At 33.3% G+C, this 17,254-nt stretch overlaps 1 protein-coding gene and 1 non-coding gene across 2 annotated transcripts; both read left to right on the forward strand.

The window, feature by feature from the left end:
- Positions 1–365: 365 nt before the first annotated feature.
- Positions 366–519, forward strand: LOC125469002. Its single transcript, XR_007251330.1, has one exon. It is a non-coding gene; the product is annotated as a U12 minor spliceosomal RNA (small nuclear RNA).
- A 14,737-nt stretch (positions 520–15,256) lies between these two features.
- LOC103948365 lies at positions 15,257–16,701 on the forward strand. The gene is made up of 3 exons (XM_009359377.3): positions 15,257–15,520; positions 15,640–15,745; positions 16,342–16,701. Exons 1-3 carry the CDS (start codon positions 15,485–15,487, stop codon positions 16,482–16,484), a joined length of 285 nt encoding a protein of 94 aa, XP_009357652.1. The 5' UTR covers positions 15,257–15,484; the 3' UTR covers positions 16,485–16,701.
- Positions 16,702–17,254: the final 553 nt, after the last annotated feature.

Here is a 17,254-nt window from a genome sequence, read left to right on the forward strand (position 1 = left end):
TGTGTTTCGTAATGCAAGAATCAATTTGGTTCAGCAGTTCTATAAATCATGGAGTTTGAATTGGCTTACGACAACATTATTTTGTTCACTTGATCATGCATGTCACTCGTGTGTGTACATTCTTGTGTCATGTGATGAGAGATGCAGACACACGGGTTTAACTAGTGAGAAGCAAATTGCGAGGAACACAAACCGAAGAATCCAGAAGGCAAACCGCCCAGAACACAATCTCTAAAACTTTAAAATTAGTTTTGGAAGCTTACAGGGATATTTCTTCTCTAAACTATCTATCCCACATCGGCCGTCGACAGAAACTAGTTCCAAGCGGGGCTCTATAAATATAGGGTGGGTGGCGCTTTAGAAACTTGCCTTAAACTAATGAGTAAGGAAAACAAAGCGAGCGGTGAGAGCCGCTCGCCGCGCAAAGCATTTACATGCGCATGAATTTATGGAGGGGTTATAGGCTGGTCGAGTGTTGACGCTGTTACTTTGCAGAACTCACTCGTGCGGGCCTCCCTATTACCCTCACCAAACCTAGTCTGAATAAATATTGTAATTACTATTATCTCCTAAAAATTGTTTTAATTACTAAAATCACCTCAACAAATGTTTTAATTACTAAAGTCACCTCAACAATAGTTTAAAGTCAGTTCTCATGTTTATATTATAAACATTATGACAAACATTAAGGGGTAGAGTTTATGGAAAGTCATTTTTGAGAGTCATCTTAGCATTTCTCGTATGTTTGTATGCTCTTAAATCCTTTCCCATGAAGCCTTTCCAGATGTTATCAAATCCAAATCTTTAATATTTTCTTTCATTTTGGTCCAAATGTCTTGCAACAGCCAAAGCTTTCAACCCCAGATCCTGAGTAGTGAGTAGCTTCTCTTATAATTCATGGGATTCTGTCAGTCATGTTATTGGAGTCGGTGATACTGGTAGCTAACCCTACTTAAACATAAAACTCACGTGGATGGAAATTCAGATGGCAGAAAAATCATGTGCCGTTAGAGATCAAAGATGGAACATCCAATCATGCATCCTGCTAAACTGCAGAGTGATTTTGTTTCGTCATCAGAAGTCTGCTGAGTTATTATTTGTTATTTGAGACGAAACTTAGAGAGGCAGCTGACTTGATTGATGGGCAGGTGAGCTCTCAAGTGAAGAATGCGTCCACATTTGACAAGAAGAGTGAATCTTGGAGCAATCTACTACGTACGTACTTGGCAATGTTGAAAACAGATAGCCATGCATGCTCCTTGTGAACTAGCTTTCGCCCACTGTGATTAGAGCATGCAGTAAAGGAATTTCCTTCCCTTTTGAACGGTGAAAAATGATTTCACCATACTTCTTTACTTTCTCGTACGCCTTTGTTTCTTTGTCTTTTGATAATTAAAGAAGAATCGAAAGACAGAAAATAGCAAGTATGTGTTTGTAGTATGTACTGAAGAAACACCCTTGATGCACAAAATCTATGAAGACTTTGGAATAACGTAAAGTGTCAAGTTTGTGACCTTCGCTCGGTTACTCCGGTCACTAGTGAGGATAATATGTAAAGAGATAGAGATAGGGAAGCAAACACAAGATGTACCTGATTCACCCTAAGTTTGGCTACGTCTACGGAGTAGAGGAGTTCTCGTTAATAGTGAAGGGTTTACACAAATACATAGGTTCAAGCATAATCATCATTAGTGGGTACTAATGACTAGTTTAAGTACAATAATGACATTAGAAATTAATTGTAGGAGAATAGTCTTCTTTTATAGTTGAGGAGAGTCTCTAGCTTTTGTCCGTGGTCGATGTGGGACTCTATGAACTTTATTCTGACGTTGACATGTGTAGTGCTGTGATTGGTCTCACGGTTGGAGGGAAACTCTTGTGCTTCGGCAATGGTGCCTCAACATGAGCCCCTCAATGGATCCTTGAATGTATGAAGTTGACCAGTGCTTGGTAATTTCGGGATTGATCGAGAATGGTACAAACACAATACTTGTGAATGCTACTAAATGCTTTGAGTCATCTGCTCCGTATATTTTGAATGCTACCGAATGCTTTGAGTCTTCTACACCATTAAATTGAGAAAGATCAACCAACCATAAGTCAACATTCTAAGATGTTGGTTGGTCACTCCTTCCCCGCAAGTTAAGCAAGACTAATTTTAAACATACGATGTCAACTTTTAATCAGATTATTCAGTCACAATGCGTTGCATGTCATGTGACAAGAACTGTCTTCAATGGCGTAGCCACATCAAAGGCTACGGTGAGCTGTAATTCGGGGAAAGTTTGTGGTAATATGTCTAAGTATTTTACTGCATAGTCTATTAAAATAGACAAAAAAAAAAAAAAATCAGCAAGAAGAATTATTTTTAATGAATCTAGCCTATCGAGTATTTACCACAACTAGAAATATAAAAATTATCACGAAAATTGTGATACCATTTTGTTCAAGATTATTCTGCTTTGATTCAGTGGGCTTTATATTAGTTTCAATCAAATTTTTTTTTTTTTAAGATTGCCTTTACATCTATTTTCATTGTTTTGCTTTGTGCTAGTTATGTGATTGTAATTGAGATGTCAAGTTTTTTATCTTCTTCTTGTGTTTGCATCTAAATATATGTAAATTTCATGATTCATTGTAATTTTTGTGGTATGCAAATGCGAAGCTTATTTAGTTCATACCAATCAAATTTTAAGTATACAAATACCGAAGTTAAAACTTAAATTTTTACCTACAATATGTATGTAGCAAAAAAAACATCATTTGATTTTAGAGTAATTTTTTTAGCTAGCCCACTCATAAAAATATTTCTGGCTCCGTCATTGACTGTCTTTTATAAATTTTTCTTAAAGAATATGAGACGAACATTGAAGATGTCTTGATTTTGAGATATACTTTGGGTGGTACTTTATTAGTTGTATAGCTAAGGTGGTTTCAGGCAAAGATGCCCCTAGCTTGTTACGTACAAAAATTTATCAGTTCTATGGTCCCTCCCTCTCATCATGTACGCAAAGAAGAAACCAACCATATTTAGAAAAGTCATACAAATTTGGAATATGATTATGTGGTCATGTATAAATCTCTTACATTACTCTAACCTCCCTTTCCCTCTATAATTCTTGAGTCTTAACAATCTCCCTCGCTCCCACGTGGACTCATCCCCCCTATACCACTACTGTCCGCTGATCCTTTGCCCAATTTAACACGGAAATTAAGTGTGAAAAGTCGGAAAGGGATCATTTTCGGATTTATTTCTTCTAATTTATCAAATTAAAGGATCCGAATCGTTGAAATTTAATTCAATGATTACAAATAAAAGTTCACTTTAAAAATTATAATAATTTTAATTGTTGAATCAATTTTTAACAACTTGAATTTCTTGATTTGATAAATTAGAAAAAAAATCCAAAGAAAATTTCTTTCTGAAAAGTAGACCCTATTAGCTCATTTTTCTGACGTGACATTGTTAATTATTAGGAATATATATGATGATGAAAAATTGTGGCACGTCGGTATTTTTGTTTTGTTTTGCACATCAATGTTTATATATTCTCCATCCTGATGTAGCAACTCTCCATACGCAACTGAAACAGGTAATTAGAGAGAGAGGAGAGAGAGAGAGAGAGAGATGGAGATTCTTCTCCATCATACAAACACATGGTAACTGAGATAATATATTTATAGAACCTTGAAATTCTTATATATTTTATTATCAAACGATAGATTTTATTCAATCAAGTTTAATTGATAAGTTCACATCCTCAGTAAGAACATTAAAAAGAAAATTGGATCAGTACAATCCCAAATAAAAGTTTTCTCCTACAGATTGCATAAAAGCTGAAACAGCGTGTAGTGCTTTGTTGATTTTTAGATGAGAAAACACAAACTCTACATGTTCCATACCACTTGCAAGGTGCCATATAGTGTGCTTGTGCAAAATACCTTCCAGTTGCCCACCAATAACCATTCTTCGATTAGTCATACGAAGCTCCTGAGCATCTGACTCGATAATTACCTTTGTAAATCCTTCTCTCCAGTAGCCCCTTGAAATTTATATATATATATATATTGTTTAATTATTTAGTTAAGACTTTTTAGCTAAAATGGTCCATGAGATTGAAAATCAATAGAAATGATCCCTGAGATTGTCCACCATTCATTATTTTGGTCATTTCGTTAAAAACTCTGTTAAGTGTTCTAGAGCTCTTGGCCGAAAGTTTGAGCAATTTTCAAAGCTTCGTAACTCAATCGTTTCTTAACCAAATTCGACCCATAATATATCAAAATGAAGATAGGAAAGTGTAGAACAAGATTATACCTATTTGGAAGCCCAATGGTTGCCGGATATGAGTGGAAAATAGCCTGAAAAATAACTGGTCCACGAAAAAACTGAAAAACTCCCCGGAAACTGGGTAAAATTTAAACATTCATAACTTCTTCAATACTTAACGAAATTGAGTGATTCAAAAACGAAAATCATACTCTCAATGAGACGAAGAGAATAGTACCTTTCGTGACAGATAATTCATCGTGGTTTGGCTGGAAAACGGCTAGAAAGTGGCTAACTCGACCAAAGACAACCACTTTTGAGCCATTTTCTGGCAAAACCACTAAGATTTAGCTGTTGAGAAAGGTACTACTCTCTTCATCTTGTCAAGAAGTATGATTTTTGTTTTTGAATCACTCGATTTCGTTGAGTATTGAAGAAGTTATGAATGTTTAAAATTTACACAGTTTCCGGCGAGTTTTCCAGTTTTCGAACAGACCAGTCACCTTTCAGGCTGTTTTCCGACCATCTTTGGCAACCATTGGGCTCCAAATAGGTATAATCTTGTTCTACACTTAGGGCCGTCTCTGACATTTTGGGGGCCTTTTGCGAATTTAATAAAAAGGCCCTCCTTATTTAAAAAAAAAAAAAATGTTTTTTGGACAATATATTCATACAAAGCTCAACAACCAATATTCAAAATTAATTGAAATTAGCATCTCACTCTTATTATTTTAAACCAACAACAACCCAACTTTTATTATTTTTGTTTTAAAAAAAACATAAATGAAGTAATAAATTTTGGCATATCGGGTGGAAAAAAAATATAGACAATATGTCAAATTGCCAAGTCAGCCATCAAAATGAAATTTGATATTTTGAATTTGACGTCTCTGTTGGAGATGTTCTAATCTCCAACATAAAATCATGATTTAGGGTTCATCTATGAAAAAATAGAGCATAACTGAAAGAGATATGAAAATACGTTTGTATTGGTGGGAGAAAGTAATACACAAGTTTTTATTGCTAGAGAAAAGTAGAAAATTAATATATTAAATATAAGCTTCACTTAATCAATTGTAATATAGATTAAATCATATGATGATGATTTTTCTGTTCAGTTTAAAACTTTTTTATTAGAAATTTATACATGTGTAACATATAGGAGGGTAGATTTTTTTTGGGACCCCTAAAAAATTAGGGACCCTGTGCCACTGCACTTTTTGCACACCCCCTCTGTCCAATACCATGCACGCAAGTGCGTTGATTAATTATTTGTCACCATAAATATTCAAGTTCAACGATTTCTTTTTGCTGCAGTATGGAATGAATTAGAGAAAGAGAACAAGGAATTCTTCGAGGCCTATTATGCACAATCACAAAACAAACTAGATACAATGTCTAGGCAAGAGACGAGCCAACTGATAAAAAACATGATACCGGAATATTCCTCCGAACATTTTGATGACGATAAACGTTCCATCAAGCGGGATTTGGCGATTCACGATTGATGGTGGATATGTTATATGTGAAGAGAACATTTGTGTTACTAATTATTTAGGTGGCAATGGGCTAGGTCATGCTATTATACAACATATACTCTCATTTGTTCTGAGTTCTCAACTTGGATTGAAGAACTCTTTTGTATGGTTATTTTCTTCCATTTTGTCTGCTGTAATATCTTCTTGATTCAGTGAAATGTTTTGATTATACAAAAAATGTTATAAACAAATCCGAGCGTCCAAAGTACTACGTGTGCACTGCATCAGCCAGATTTTTTCAGTTCCCATTCATTTCGCACGTCCCTTTTTTCTTGTTAAAGGGGAAGCAAAAAGAAATGGCAGACACAAAATCAAGAATAGCACATATATGATTACGACGACACCACAACGTAGATCACGCAATATCATTTGAAGAAGTGATTTTCACATCTCTTATGGCTTCATGCACATGATTTTCACATCTCTTATCGCTTCATGCACATCTTTATTTATTTACGCCGTTAAATTGATAAATAAGAAATAAATCAACAGACATAACTAAATGGGAATGTATAGAAAAAGAAAAGAAGCATGAGTATAAAAGTCATTTTTCTATTATATTTGCTTTATTTATATCAATTACGACCGATGATTAACATGAACAAGCCAAACAAATTAAAAACAATGACAATTTATACGACATTTGTCCACACCACAAGCTTCAAAGTAATACTGTAGTTACTATGTTAAAGTTATTCTCGGTTAAAGGGGTAGATAGGAAGAAATCAAAAGCTCAGATGAGTTAAGACTGCCACTCCCACTAGTGTGTCCCTACTCATTAAAATGCGTACACATGAATCCCGGATGGAGATACACATGGAGATATGGTTCTTTGAATCTTTGAGATACTCTGAAATTTGTTCTAGTCTTTTGAATTTTCTCCATTTGTAACTTTATAAGATTCGTAAAAAATTCTCCTAAATCTGCATTTTTGTTCCAAGTCCAACGGCCTAAAAAACAGAGAACTTTAACAAAAAAGTTTCGGTACTGTTCACTTTAACGAAAAACCACAATTTTGTACTACAAAGTCAATTCTGGTACTATTTATTTTACCCTTTATTTTATCCTTATCTTTAAAACTCAAAGTTTCTTAAGTGTTTTTAATTAGTTTTCGTTAAAATAAAAAAAAAAAAAAACATACAAAAGGGCACAGTCCATGCAAAAAGTAGCCTGATCTTACAAGATCACAGTTGACACCTAAACTATTTAAGAGCATCTCCAAGAGATGCCATAAAACAATAAAAACTCTATTTTAAAGAGTCAAATTAAAAAAAAAAAAAAAAAATACATCTCCAAGACTCCAACAGACTTTGTAAAATATTCTCTACTATAACAAGATGAATAGTTACCTTTTAAATTTACAAAGCAAGGAGAAAATGAAAAGAGAAAAAGTTTTATTAGAAAATGAGTTGAGTTTAAAATGTTAATAATATAATATTTAAAGTTTTTTAAAATAGAGAGAGTTGTTGGAGATGAAAAGTTAAACTGAATACTTCAAATATTTTTTTAACACTGTTTACTTACTAGTTTAATAAAAATTTAGAACTTCTCTTGAAGATACTCTAACTAATCCATTAAGCAGGATGCAATTTTTTTCGCAAATTTGTAACGGATTTTGGCATGCATAGTTTTATATCCATATTTTTGGTCTTGTCGCTGTCATGCAAGTGTTACCTATAACATGGGCTCACGTGATTAGTATTGTAAACAAAAGGGCAGGGCTGGCCTTTGTTCAATGAGGGCTGGTGAATATTTCGGGCCAAAAAAATTGGAGGTACCAAAATTATTAGGGTGGTATATTCATATATGTTTTCACAAGAGTATATGTCATATCCCCCAGTGGATCACCCATCATGAGAGTTTCGATGGAACGGGAAGCGAGTGAGCTCCCAAAAGGCCTTGTGTGAGTTCTCAGAAACAAAACCGTGTGGGCGTGGTTGGGGCCCAAAGCGGACAATATCGTGTTACGGTAGAGTCGAGCATGGGATGCGGTGGGGGCCCAAGCCGGGATGTGACAATATAAATTTATAAAATTTGGTTAAATGACCAGAAGTTTAACTAGAACTGGTGGTTTTTGCTCTTTAATTAAAATTAACAAGGAGATCACGGGTTCAAAATGCTATGTGTGTTTATTTACTTTTCAATTTTTACGAATTTCTAGTCATAAAGTAAATTTATAAAATTTGGTCAAATGATCAATAAGTTTAACCATAAATGGTGATTTATGCTATCTAAAATTAACCAAAAGGTCTTGGGTTCAAAACGCTATCTGGTTTTTTTACTTTCCAATTTTTATGAATTTCTTTTCATAAGAGTATAAATTTGTAAAATTTGGTTAAATGATCTAGAAGTTTAATTTGAAGTAGGTTTCTGTTGTTTAAAATTAATGAGAGATCTTGAAAGCTATATATGTCCATTTTTATTCTTTCCAATTTTTACGAATTTCTGTTTGGTTGTTAATTTTTTTTAAAATTACTAGCTAGTAGCAATGCGGGTTGCGTGTCACATCCCGGCCCGAGGCGGATCACTTCCCGGGCCCCTCTCCACCACCGTAGCACGATATTGTCCGCTTTGGGCTTACCATTCTCTCACGGTTTTGTTTTTGGGAACTCACAAGCAACTTCCCAGTGGGTCACCCATCATGGGATTGCTCTAGCCCCCTTCTCGCTTAACTTCGGAGTTCCGACGGAACCCGAAGCTAGTGAACTCCCAAAAGGCCTCGCGCTAGGTAGGGATGAGAATATACATTTAATGATCACTTCCCTGGGCGATGTGGGATGTCACATTGCGCTTTTTAGAAATTCATTCCAATTTAAGTCTAATCTTCAACAAAGAGTAATATGAGGACAAAATTTGCAAACCTAATGACGTGCCACCAATATGAAATAAGCATATTAATCAACACTTTAGTAATAATCCAATCATCAACAATCACATTTTAGGCGGACTTGGATTTAAGTAAATTTATTATATATCATATAAATAAGTGTCTACCTATATTTAAAAAAATACATAATTATATTGAGATACATACATTGGAAAATAAAATAACATATAGATTAAAGTATTATAATATATTGAAAATATGGAGAACAAACATATAATGAGTGTTCATCCAAGTATTTAACAAGATTCTTACAATTTACTGAACAAAAATAAAAAATAAAATGAAAGTTATTGATTTTCTGTTTAAGTGGAAGTCATGACCTAGCGGGTCTAGGTGAAATAGATAGACTTTCCAATTTTTATGAATTTCTTTTCATAAGCGTATAAATTTGTAAAATTTGGTTAAATGATCTAGAAGTTTAATTTGAAGTAGGTTTATGTTGTTTAAAATTAGTGAGAGATCTTGAAATGCTATATATGTCCATTTTTATTCTTTCCAATTTTTACGAATTTCTGTTTGGTTGTTAATTTTTTTTTAAAAATTACTAGCTAGTAGCAATGCGGGTTGCGTTTTTTGGAAATTCATTCCAATTCAAGTCTAATCTTCAACAAAGAGTAATATGAAGACAAAATTTGCAAACCTAATGACGTGCCATCAATATGAAATAAGCACATTAATCAACACTTTAGTAATAATCCAATCATCAACAATCACATTCTAGGCGAACTTGGATTTAAGTAAATTTATTATATATCGCATAAATAAGTATCTACCTATATTTAAAAAAATACATAATTATATTGAGATACATACATTGGAAAATAAAATAACATATAGATTAAAGTATTATAATATATTGAAAATATGAAGAACAAACATATAATGAGTGTTCATCCAAGTATTTAACAAGATTTTTACAATTTACTGAACAAAAATAAAAAATAAAATGAAAATTATTGATTTTCGGTTTAAGTGGAAGTCACGACCTAGCGGGTCTAGGTGAAATAGATAGACGCCTAAGAAAATTTAGGTGTTGTTTCTTGATTTTCAAACCCCTAATCATTGCCCAGACAAGCTAGGTAGCGTTAGGCGGGATTTCCACTGTGAATATACTTAAAAGTTTTCGATGTCTATTTATGGTCGAAAATATCCTAAAAACTTAAAAACGGTTTTTAAACTATTATACTAAACGTCATTTAAACGCCAAAATTCAATCTCGTAGCTAGCTACTGATTTATTGTACGATGGCAAGAAGATAAGGATAAATCCGTTGATCATATAGCTAGGGCTTAGAGTCTAGTGCTGGATACTGGATAGTTCATAGCCAGAAGTTTATGATCACAATGCACAATTCGTTGAACGGGAATACAGTGATAAGGCTGAAGGTAATAGTTATCGGATAATTGAGAGCGGGTAGGGCCCAGCCGATAAATAAATTGAGCCAACGGGATTCACTCCGAATCATGAAGATTCGTTTATCGTATATCATGTGATTAATTTTTATCAAGTATGGTTGATGTTTAATTTTAAATAAAAATATTTAAAATAAGAGAATTTTAACGAAAAACTTACGATACTGTTCACTTTAACGAAAAACTACATTTTTACACTAAAAAGTTCATCTTAGTACTATTCACTTACCATTTATTTTGTTTTTATCATTAAAACTTAAAGTTTTCAAATCCTTTTCATTAGTTTTTCTTTAAAATAATTTGTAACCACACGATGTATGATAAATAAACACGATTAACTGATATTCAAAATTCTCACAAAAATGATCTGGCGAGGATCCAGATTCTAAATTGAAGGCTTTCTTATGTGTTTTTATAAAAATTGAAAAAAAAAATAGAGGAAAAACCCTTCGAAGTTCGAATCATGAATTTTTACTGCCTAAAAGCATCCAAATTTCGAGTTCAGTACTATTCTGACATAGATATGATGAATATTTGTCTCATATCTCGATCAGCAAGGAAGGAGGAAGTTTCTGCGGCCCAAAACGCAGTCTACAACATTATACTCTTAACTGTTTCAATTATTGGTGCTCTTACATATATATATATATATATATATATATATATATATATGTGTATATATGTGTATATATAGATATGATGAATATTTGTCTCATATCTCGATCAGCAAGGAAGGAGGAACTTTCTGCGGCCCAAAACGCAGTCTACAACATTATACTCTTAACTGTTTCAATTATTGGTGCTCTTACATATATATATATATATATATATATATATATATATATATGTGTGTGTGTGTGTGTATATCTATATATATGTATATATGTATATATATGTACTAGCTTTCATGCATGCGTTTGCGATTATGCAAAAGATATTTTTTTGCATCACGGCATGCTAAGCGCGACTTAAAAGTTTTAAATGTATTTGTATACGTAAATTGACAAAAGAAAATTCAAATATTTGAAATAAATGAATAATCTTAGATCATGCTAGAAGAAATTCCTAGAAGAAACCTCTCATAAACCAATTAAAATAGTTGAATTCACATAATAAAATCGTTCTTTATAGAATTTACATTAAGAATAGAGAAAATAATATTTAATAAACAATTGACTGAATCACATTATTGTTAGTCTATTGTGAGGCTAAGCCCACCCTCCCCCTTAGTGTAGATAATATCGTTTGTTTAAAAAAAAAAAATCATTTGACAATTAATTTAATCACATTATTATCCGCGTGCAGAAGACCTTTCTTATAACTAGCATTTAATAAGCAACTGATTGAATCACATTATTGCTAGCCCATTGTGAGGCTAAGCCCACCCCCTCCACCTTAGTGTAGATAATATCGTTTGTTAAACAAAAAACAATCATTTGACAACTAATTTAATCATATTATTATCCACGTACGAAAGAGCTTTTTATAACAAGTATTACACTCATCTTAAGATGTTTTGAACGTGTTTAAAAATGGAGAAAATAATATTTAATAAATAACTGATTGAATCACATTATTGCTAACCCATTGTAAGGTTAAGCTCACCCCCTCACCCTTAGTGTAGATAATATTGTTTGTTAAAAATAAAAATAAAAACAATCGTTTGACAACTAATTTAATCACATTATTATCCGCATGCGAATGACCTTTTTGAGAACCGGCATTACACACCTCTTAAGACTTTTTGAATGTGTTTACAAATAGAGAAATTGAATCACATTATTGCTAACTTATTGTGAGATACTAATTATAAAAATAATTAAAAAAAACAAAAAAAAAAAACACACACACAAATTAATTATTTAAAAAAAAAATACTATTAAAAAGATGATAATACCCTGCCTTATTTGATGCATTATTTTGAGAAGCCTTTAAATTTTTTTGTTTTGGGATCATTTTTGTCCAATTATTTTTTGTTGAAGTTTGATGACACCAAAACACTATTCACCTTTTCTTCTCTCTTTATATATAAATATAATATAATATAATATAATAATAGATAATAGATAGATACACGTGCAAAAGAAAGACGCATGGCTATTCAAAATTCATACATTTTGTCAATGGGAGCTGCAATATATATATACTGGATTTGGATCTTCTGCTGAGCCAATGGAGAGTATCCTCCTGACCAATTATTGTGGGCTGTTGGATTTTCATCCAACGGCTATAATTATTATAACTTTAAAGGGATCCCCTTATTTGTAGCCATTGGATAAAAATCCAACGGCCCACAATGGTTGGTCAGGAGGATCCTCTCCATTGGCTCAAGAGATGATCCAAATCCATATATACTAGCCGATGAGCACACACTTTGTGTGTGTGAACAATTTCATTTTGTTTTTTGTTTTTTTTTATTAAGAAGTGTGATTAGGTTTTAAAATTTAAAAAAAAGTATGAAAAAATGATGATGAGACAATTTCTCTTAATATTACATAATTACTGTTTTGTTCTCATTATGTAAATATTGTGTATCAAATGTGAGGGTAAAATAGAAAAAATAGGGATATGATTGTCATTTTCTTAAAATATACAAAATTACTATTTTGCTTTCATTATGTAAGTATTGTATATCAAAAGTGAGGACAAAATAGGAAAAAAAAAGATAAACAATTGATAAGAAGAGTTCTCTTAATATATATAGTCATAGACTCATCTGATTTTATTTATATATTTGCAAAAAAAACAAAATGATATAGTGAACTAAAAGATGTGCATCGTCAAATTAGATAAACAAAACAGCCCCCCGAAAGTTAAGATTCTATAACTGTTTTGGTGACCCCCACAAATTTTGTGCTCTTTCTCTGTAGATTAAGCAAGACAAGACAGTGAGCTGATCACTGCATGTTCATCATTATTTGCATTTAGCTCTCTAGTGCGGTTGCAAGGTAAATCCTTCGTCCGAAATTAAAATACCACTCACTAAATTAGAGGAACTACTAGACCCACCTACATTTTCTATTTATCCGTCCACTTTTTTTTATTTATTTTTTTCACCCACTATTACAAATTAAAAAGTGAAAACATTATTTTTTTCGCTCACTATTGTTCCCAAATGACCTTCATATTAAGAAGGAACGGAGCTATAAATTTTTTCTAGTGGGGGCAACCTTATTATAGTATGGTTATACGCAATATGATGTTACAGATGGTTTCAAATGATGATGTATCATAATTCTAATATTACAAAAATTTCAATATAATAGTGGAAAGTGGCAAAGTGATGAGAAAAATATAAGTACATGATAGGTGGGAGAGAGTTTTCTCGGTTTGAATGACAAAACAAGAGCACTTTTGCTCGTATAATATTTGATATAAAGTATGAGTAGAATGAATATATGTTGAATACTAGATACATATATTTTCGTCAAATATAACCCATATATATTATATAATTGTAGTTTGTAATTAAACAAACGAATTACTTGATTGGAGCTTCTGCCCCAAATGAGCCTTTCATTGGCTCTGTCCATGATATTAAGCACACAATCCAGTTCTGCCTCTCGTCGCCGTCTTCTATTTGCCCCCACTCTTTCAGTATTGCCTCTGCCTCTGCCTCTGCAAAACCTGTACTGAAGCACTCATGGATATCTCCATAGAACAATTGCTTGGTAGGCATATCAGCTCTTGGGATATTATATAGGAATCATACTGTGTTGATTTTAGGATTTAAGTACCTAAGTTACTCTCTAACTTTTTAGTGTCATTCTAAATTGATCTTAACCTTTTTAAACATTCCAAACACCTGTTAAAAATGTCACATTGTTAAGCCCCAATTCATTTTTTGTTAAATTAACTGGGGCTTAATTTGTCTCCAATATCAATAAAAGGTCATAGAAGAATGGCCTTCACCAAGTACCGTACCACCATCCCCTTTAGACCATCACCTCAAAACCCAACGCACAACCACAAACTTCACCCTACAACTTAAGCTATCAACATCGAGAAGAAGGTTCTGGAGGTTACTGAAATGGTATGGACTGCCATGATGTGGCCACCACCTTCACCGCCCACAAAAACGAACTGAAAGCATTACTAGCCGAAAATTGGGGAATGAGGAAATCAGCTTCTTGAAATCATATCTGAATTTTTAACCTTATTATTTGTTAGGAGATTTCCAAATCTTCATTTTTGTTTTCCATTTTATTTGTGAATTCTTTTTTCATCTTCATGTCTATTTTGAAGTTATGTTATTATTATTTTAGTGTCCAAGTAAGCAAATAAGTGAAATCCATCGTTGCCACATCCACATTTAACGGAAAAATTAACTGGGACTTAACGAATGTGACATTTTTAATAGGTTGAATACTTATTTGGAATGTTTTAATAAGTTGAGACCAATTTAAAATGAAACTAAAAAGTTGGGAGTTTCAGATACCAAATCATTAATTTTATAATGGTGCTACTGCTATATATCCAACAATCAGCGGATGCCATGTCTTGGTATGGGCAAAGTTTGTAGCATAGCAAGCAGAGAAAAATCATCATGAGAGCTGGACGCATATACAATTGTCAAAATCTCAGAGATAGAGAGTCCATTGATTTATTATTAATGTGTCAAGCAACAAATTGTTGACTTAAGCTGAATTAGTTACTAGTCAAGTAAGTGTGAAGTTCTATCACAAAAAAAACTTCAAAAAAGATTTTTGTTGCGTCAGGGTTTAGATAGGGTGCTCTTCAACAAACACCACATTCACAAGGTAAACCAATTACCCTCATGCATATACATGATCTCTTGAAAGAATTTGAGAAATTTTCTTTTGTAGTTTAGGGGTGCCAAAGCCAAGCCAATGAAGGTCGATAGAGATGATTGCCATCTTCATCACTGATCTTTGCTAAAAAGTTGCTAATATGCCTTATGGTTTGTCTGTTTGGAAGAGATTTGACTAGGGTTGGGACCCACTGATCACGTGGAGGAGGGGCTGCCTAAATGCGACTTGGGACAAAATACCGCAGGACAGAGGGTTAGAAGACAAAGAAATGGTCATTTACAAATCTCCTCTAATCCCCTCTCCACCAATTATAATCTATCTCCCACGTGGGACGCCTACATTCCCCAACCCACTACGGCTTTGTAGTCTGGCCCCTTTGCCCTTTTTATTTTTCTTAATAACAATGTTTTTTGCATCTCTCTCCCAATCATATGACTCTCAGTCTCTCAGCTCCCTGCGATCTCTAGCCTGCTAACTAAGCTTTGTATGTATATATATCTTACATAAACAACTCCCTCAGTCCCAATCATATTATACTCTCTCTTGTTTGTGTGGTTAAGTTGCAGATAGAGTTCGACCTAATTGAGATCATAGAAATAGAGATCATGGGAGATTCTTCATCAGCATCATACATACACATGGTAACTTATTCAACTTCGAGTACATACATATATAAAAGCTACATGTGTTCATGTTATGTTTTGCTTAATTGGTTATGATATAGGAGATGATGGTTGTGCCCTAATTTGAAATACTGTAGGTGCAGCACCTGATAGAGAAGTGTTTGATCTACCACATGACCAAAGAGGAGTGCATGGAAGCTCTTTCTAAACACGCAAACATCCAACCTGTCATCACTTCTACTGGTTATAACTCTCTCTCTCTCTCTCTCTCTGTGCAATATAGTCATATTGTCATAACATGCATGCAAGCAAACGAACACCAAACCTGTGCACCACCTAAGTTCTTGAGGCTGCGAGTAACCAAGGGATGCATGTTTGTAGGCTGATCATCATCCGTGAGTCAAAATTATTGTTCTGAAATTGACAAACACAAAAGCTAATGATTCTTCTAGTAAAACTGTGACATTAAGGCATCTGCACAACTTTGGCTTAAACATATTATACGGGCAGCTTTAAAATAAGATTAATCCGTCGGAGGCTTGCAATTACTCTAGTGGTTAAGAGTGTACTAATTAACCCCAGTATGTCAGAGATTATTAATCGAAATTCTCACCCTCTATATCTTTTGTTCAAAAATAAATTGAGCCAAATTCGAGTATGGTACCATGCATCTTCAACAGTCTCCCAAACGGTAAGTTGTATATATGTAGATAGCTAGCAGTGATTAAATATACGATCTTAACCTAGTTGGTAGATTGTTTGACGTAAATCTTAGTTATAGTACGGATCATAAAGTAGTGAAGATCATATTCATTGATATATGAATGATTGTGGTGCAGTTTGGAATGAACTGGAGAAAGTGAACAAGGAGTTCTTCGAGGCGTATGAAGAGTCTCAGAACAAAGGAGATCGAATGTCAGAGGAAGAGACAAGCCAATTGATCCAAAAGATGATATCGGATTCCAAAGATTCCGACGACTAGTTATTTACGCACTCATGCCATCAATTTGTCGATCGAAAGCGATCTCACCTTGGCGTCTGCTTTCTGGTTGGTAGCCTCAGATATGTGCAGCCAAACTACAATGGCCAATAAGATCGAATGATCGTCTTATTATCCGACCCCATGCACAGATACATATATTTATGTATGGTATTATTCTCTGTATGAAAATAAATAATAATAAAACCACGTTTAATTAGAGCTCGTTTTGATAACTATTTTTATTTTTATTTTTCTCAGATATAGAGAAAATGTAGATGGAAGAACATATGAATCAAGAATGAGGAATAAGCAGGATCATCTCTGAGATTTCGGAGATCCTGTGCGAAATTTATAAAATGGCTCCTTAAGACATTTAACAACATTGTTTTTTTTTTCTTTTGGCCCCCGCCGAGGGTGGGGTGGGGTTGGTGGTAGATCTTGTTGTGCAATCCTCATAATTGTTGGTGGCAAATCTCGTTGTGCAATCCTCAAAATTGTAAATTTGTCTTTTCTAAATATAAAAAATTGAAGTGTCGATAACAATTTTTTTTTTTTAATTTTATTATATAATAATGCTATATATCAAGTAAAGCTTTAAAGTTAGAGTTTTTGAAGTTTTTTTTTCCTTCTTGTTTGGCTGTTTAAGGCTGAACTGCTTTTTATTATTTAGTGAACGTTATATTTATAGCTCTTTTTACTTATTATTTGATGACATTTGTAAACTTATAATTAGTGAGTCTTAAAATTTGTTTTGTTTTAAATTATTATTT

This window comes from the organism of the source record quoted next, unplaced genomic scaffold (genome assembly GCF_019419815.1).
Source record: "Pyrus x bretschneideri cultivar Hongxiangsu unplaced genomic scaffold, Pyrus_bretschneideri_v1 Contig4, whole genome shotgun sequence".
Lineage (NCBI taxonomy): Eukaryota > Viridiplantae > Streptophyta > Magnoliopsida > Rosales > Rosaceae > Pyrus > Pyrus x bretschneideri.

Excerpts from the sequence above, each read along its gene's own strand:
- LOC103948365 (XM_009359377.3), top strand. The coding sequence starts at position 15,485 with ATGGGAGATTCTTCATCAGCATCATACATACACATG. Across the intron at positions 15,521-15,639 it reads CAGCATCATACATACACATG|GTGCAGCACCTGATAGAGAA; the intron begins GTAACTTATTCA and ends GAAATACTGTAG. Across the intron at positions 15,746-16,341 it reads ACCTGTCATCACTTCTACTG|TTTGGAATGAACTGGAGAAA; the intron begins GTTATAACTCTC and ends ATTGTGGTGCAG.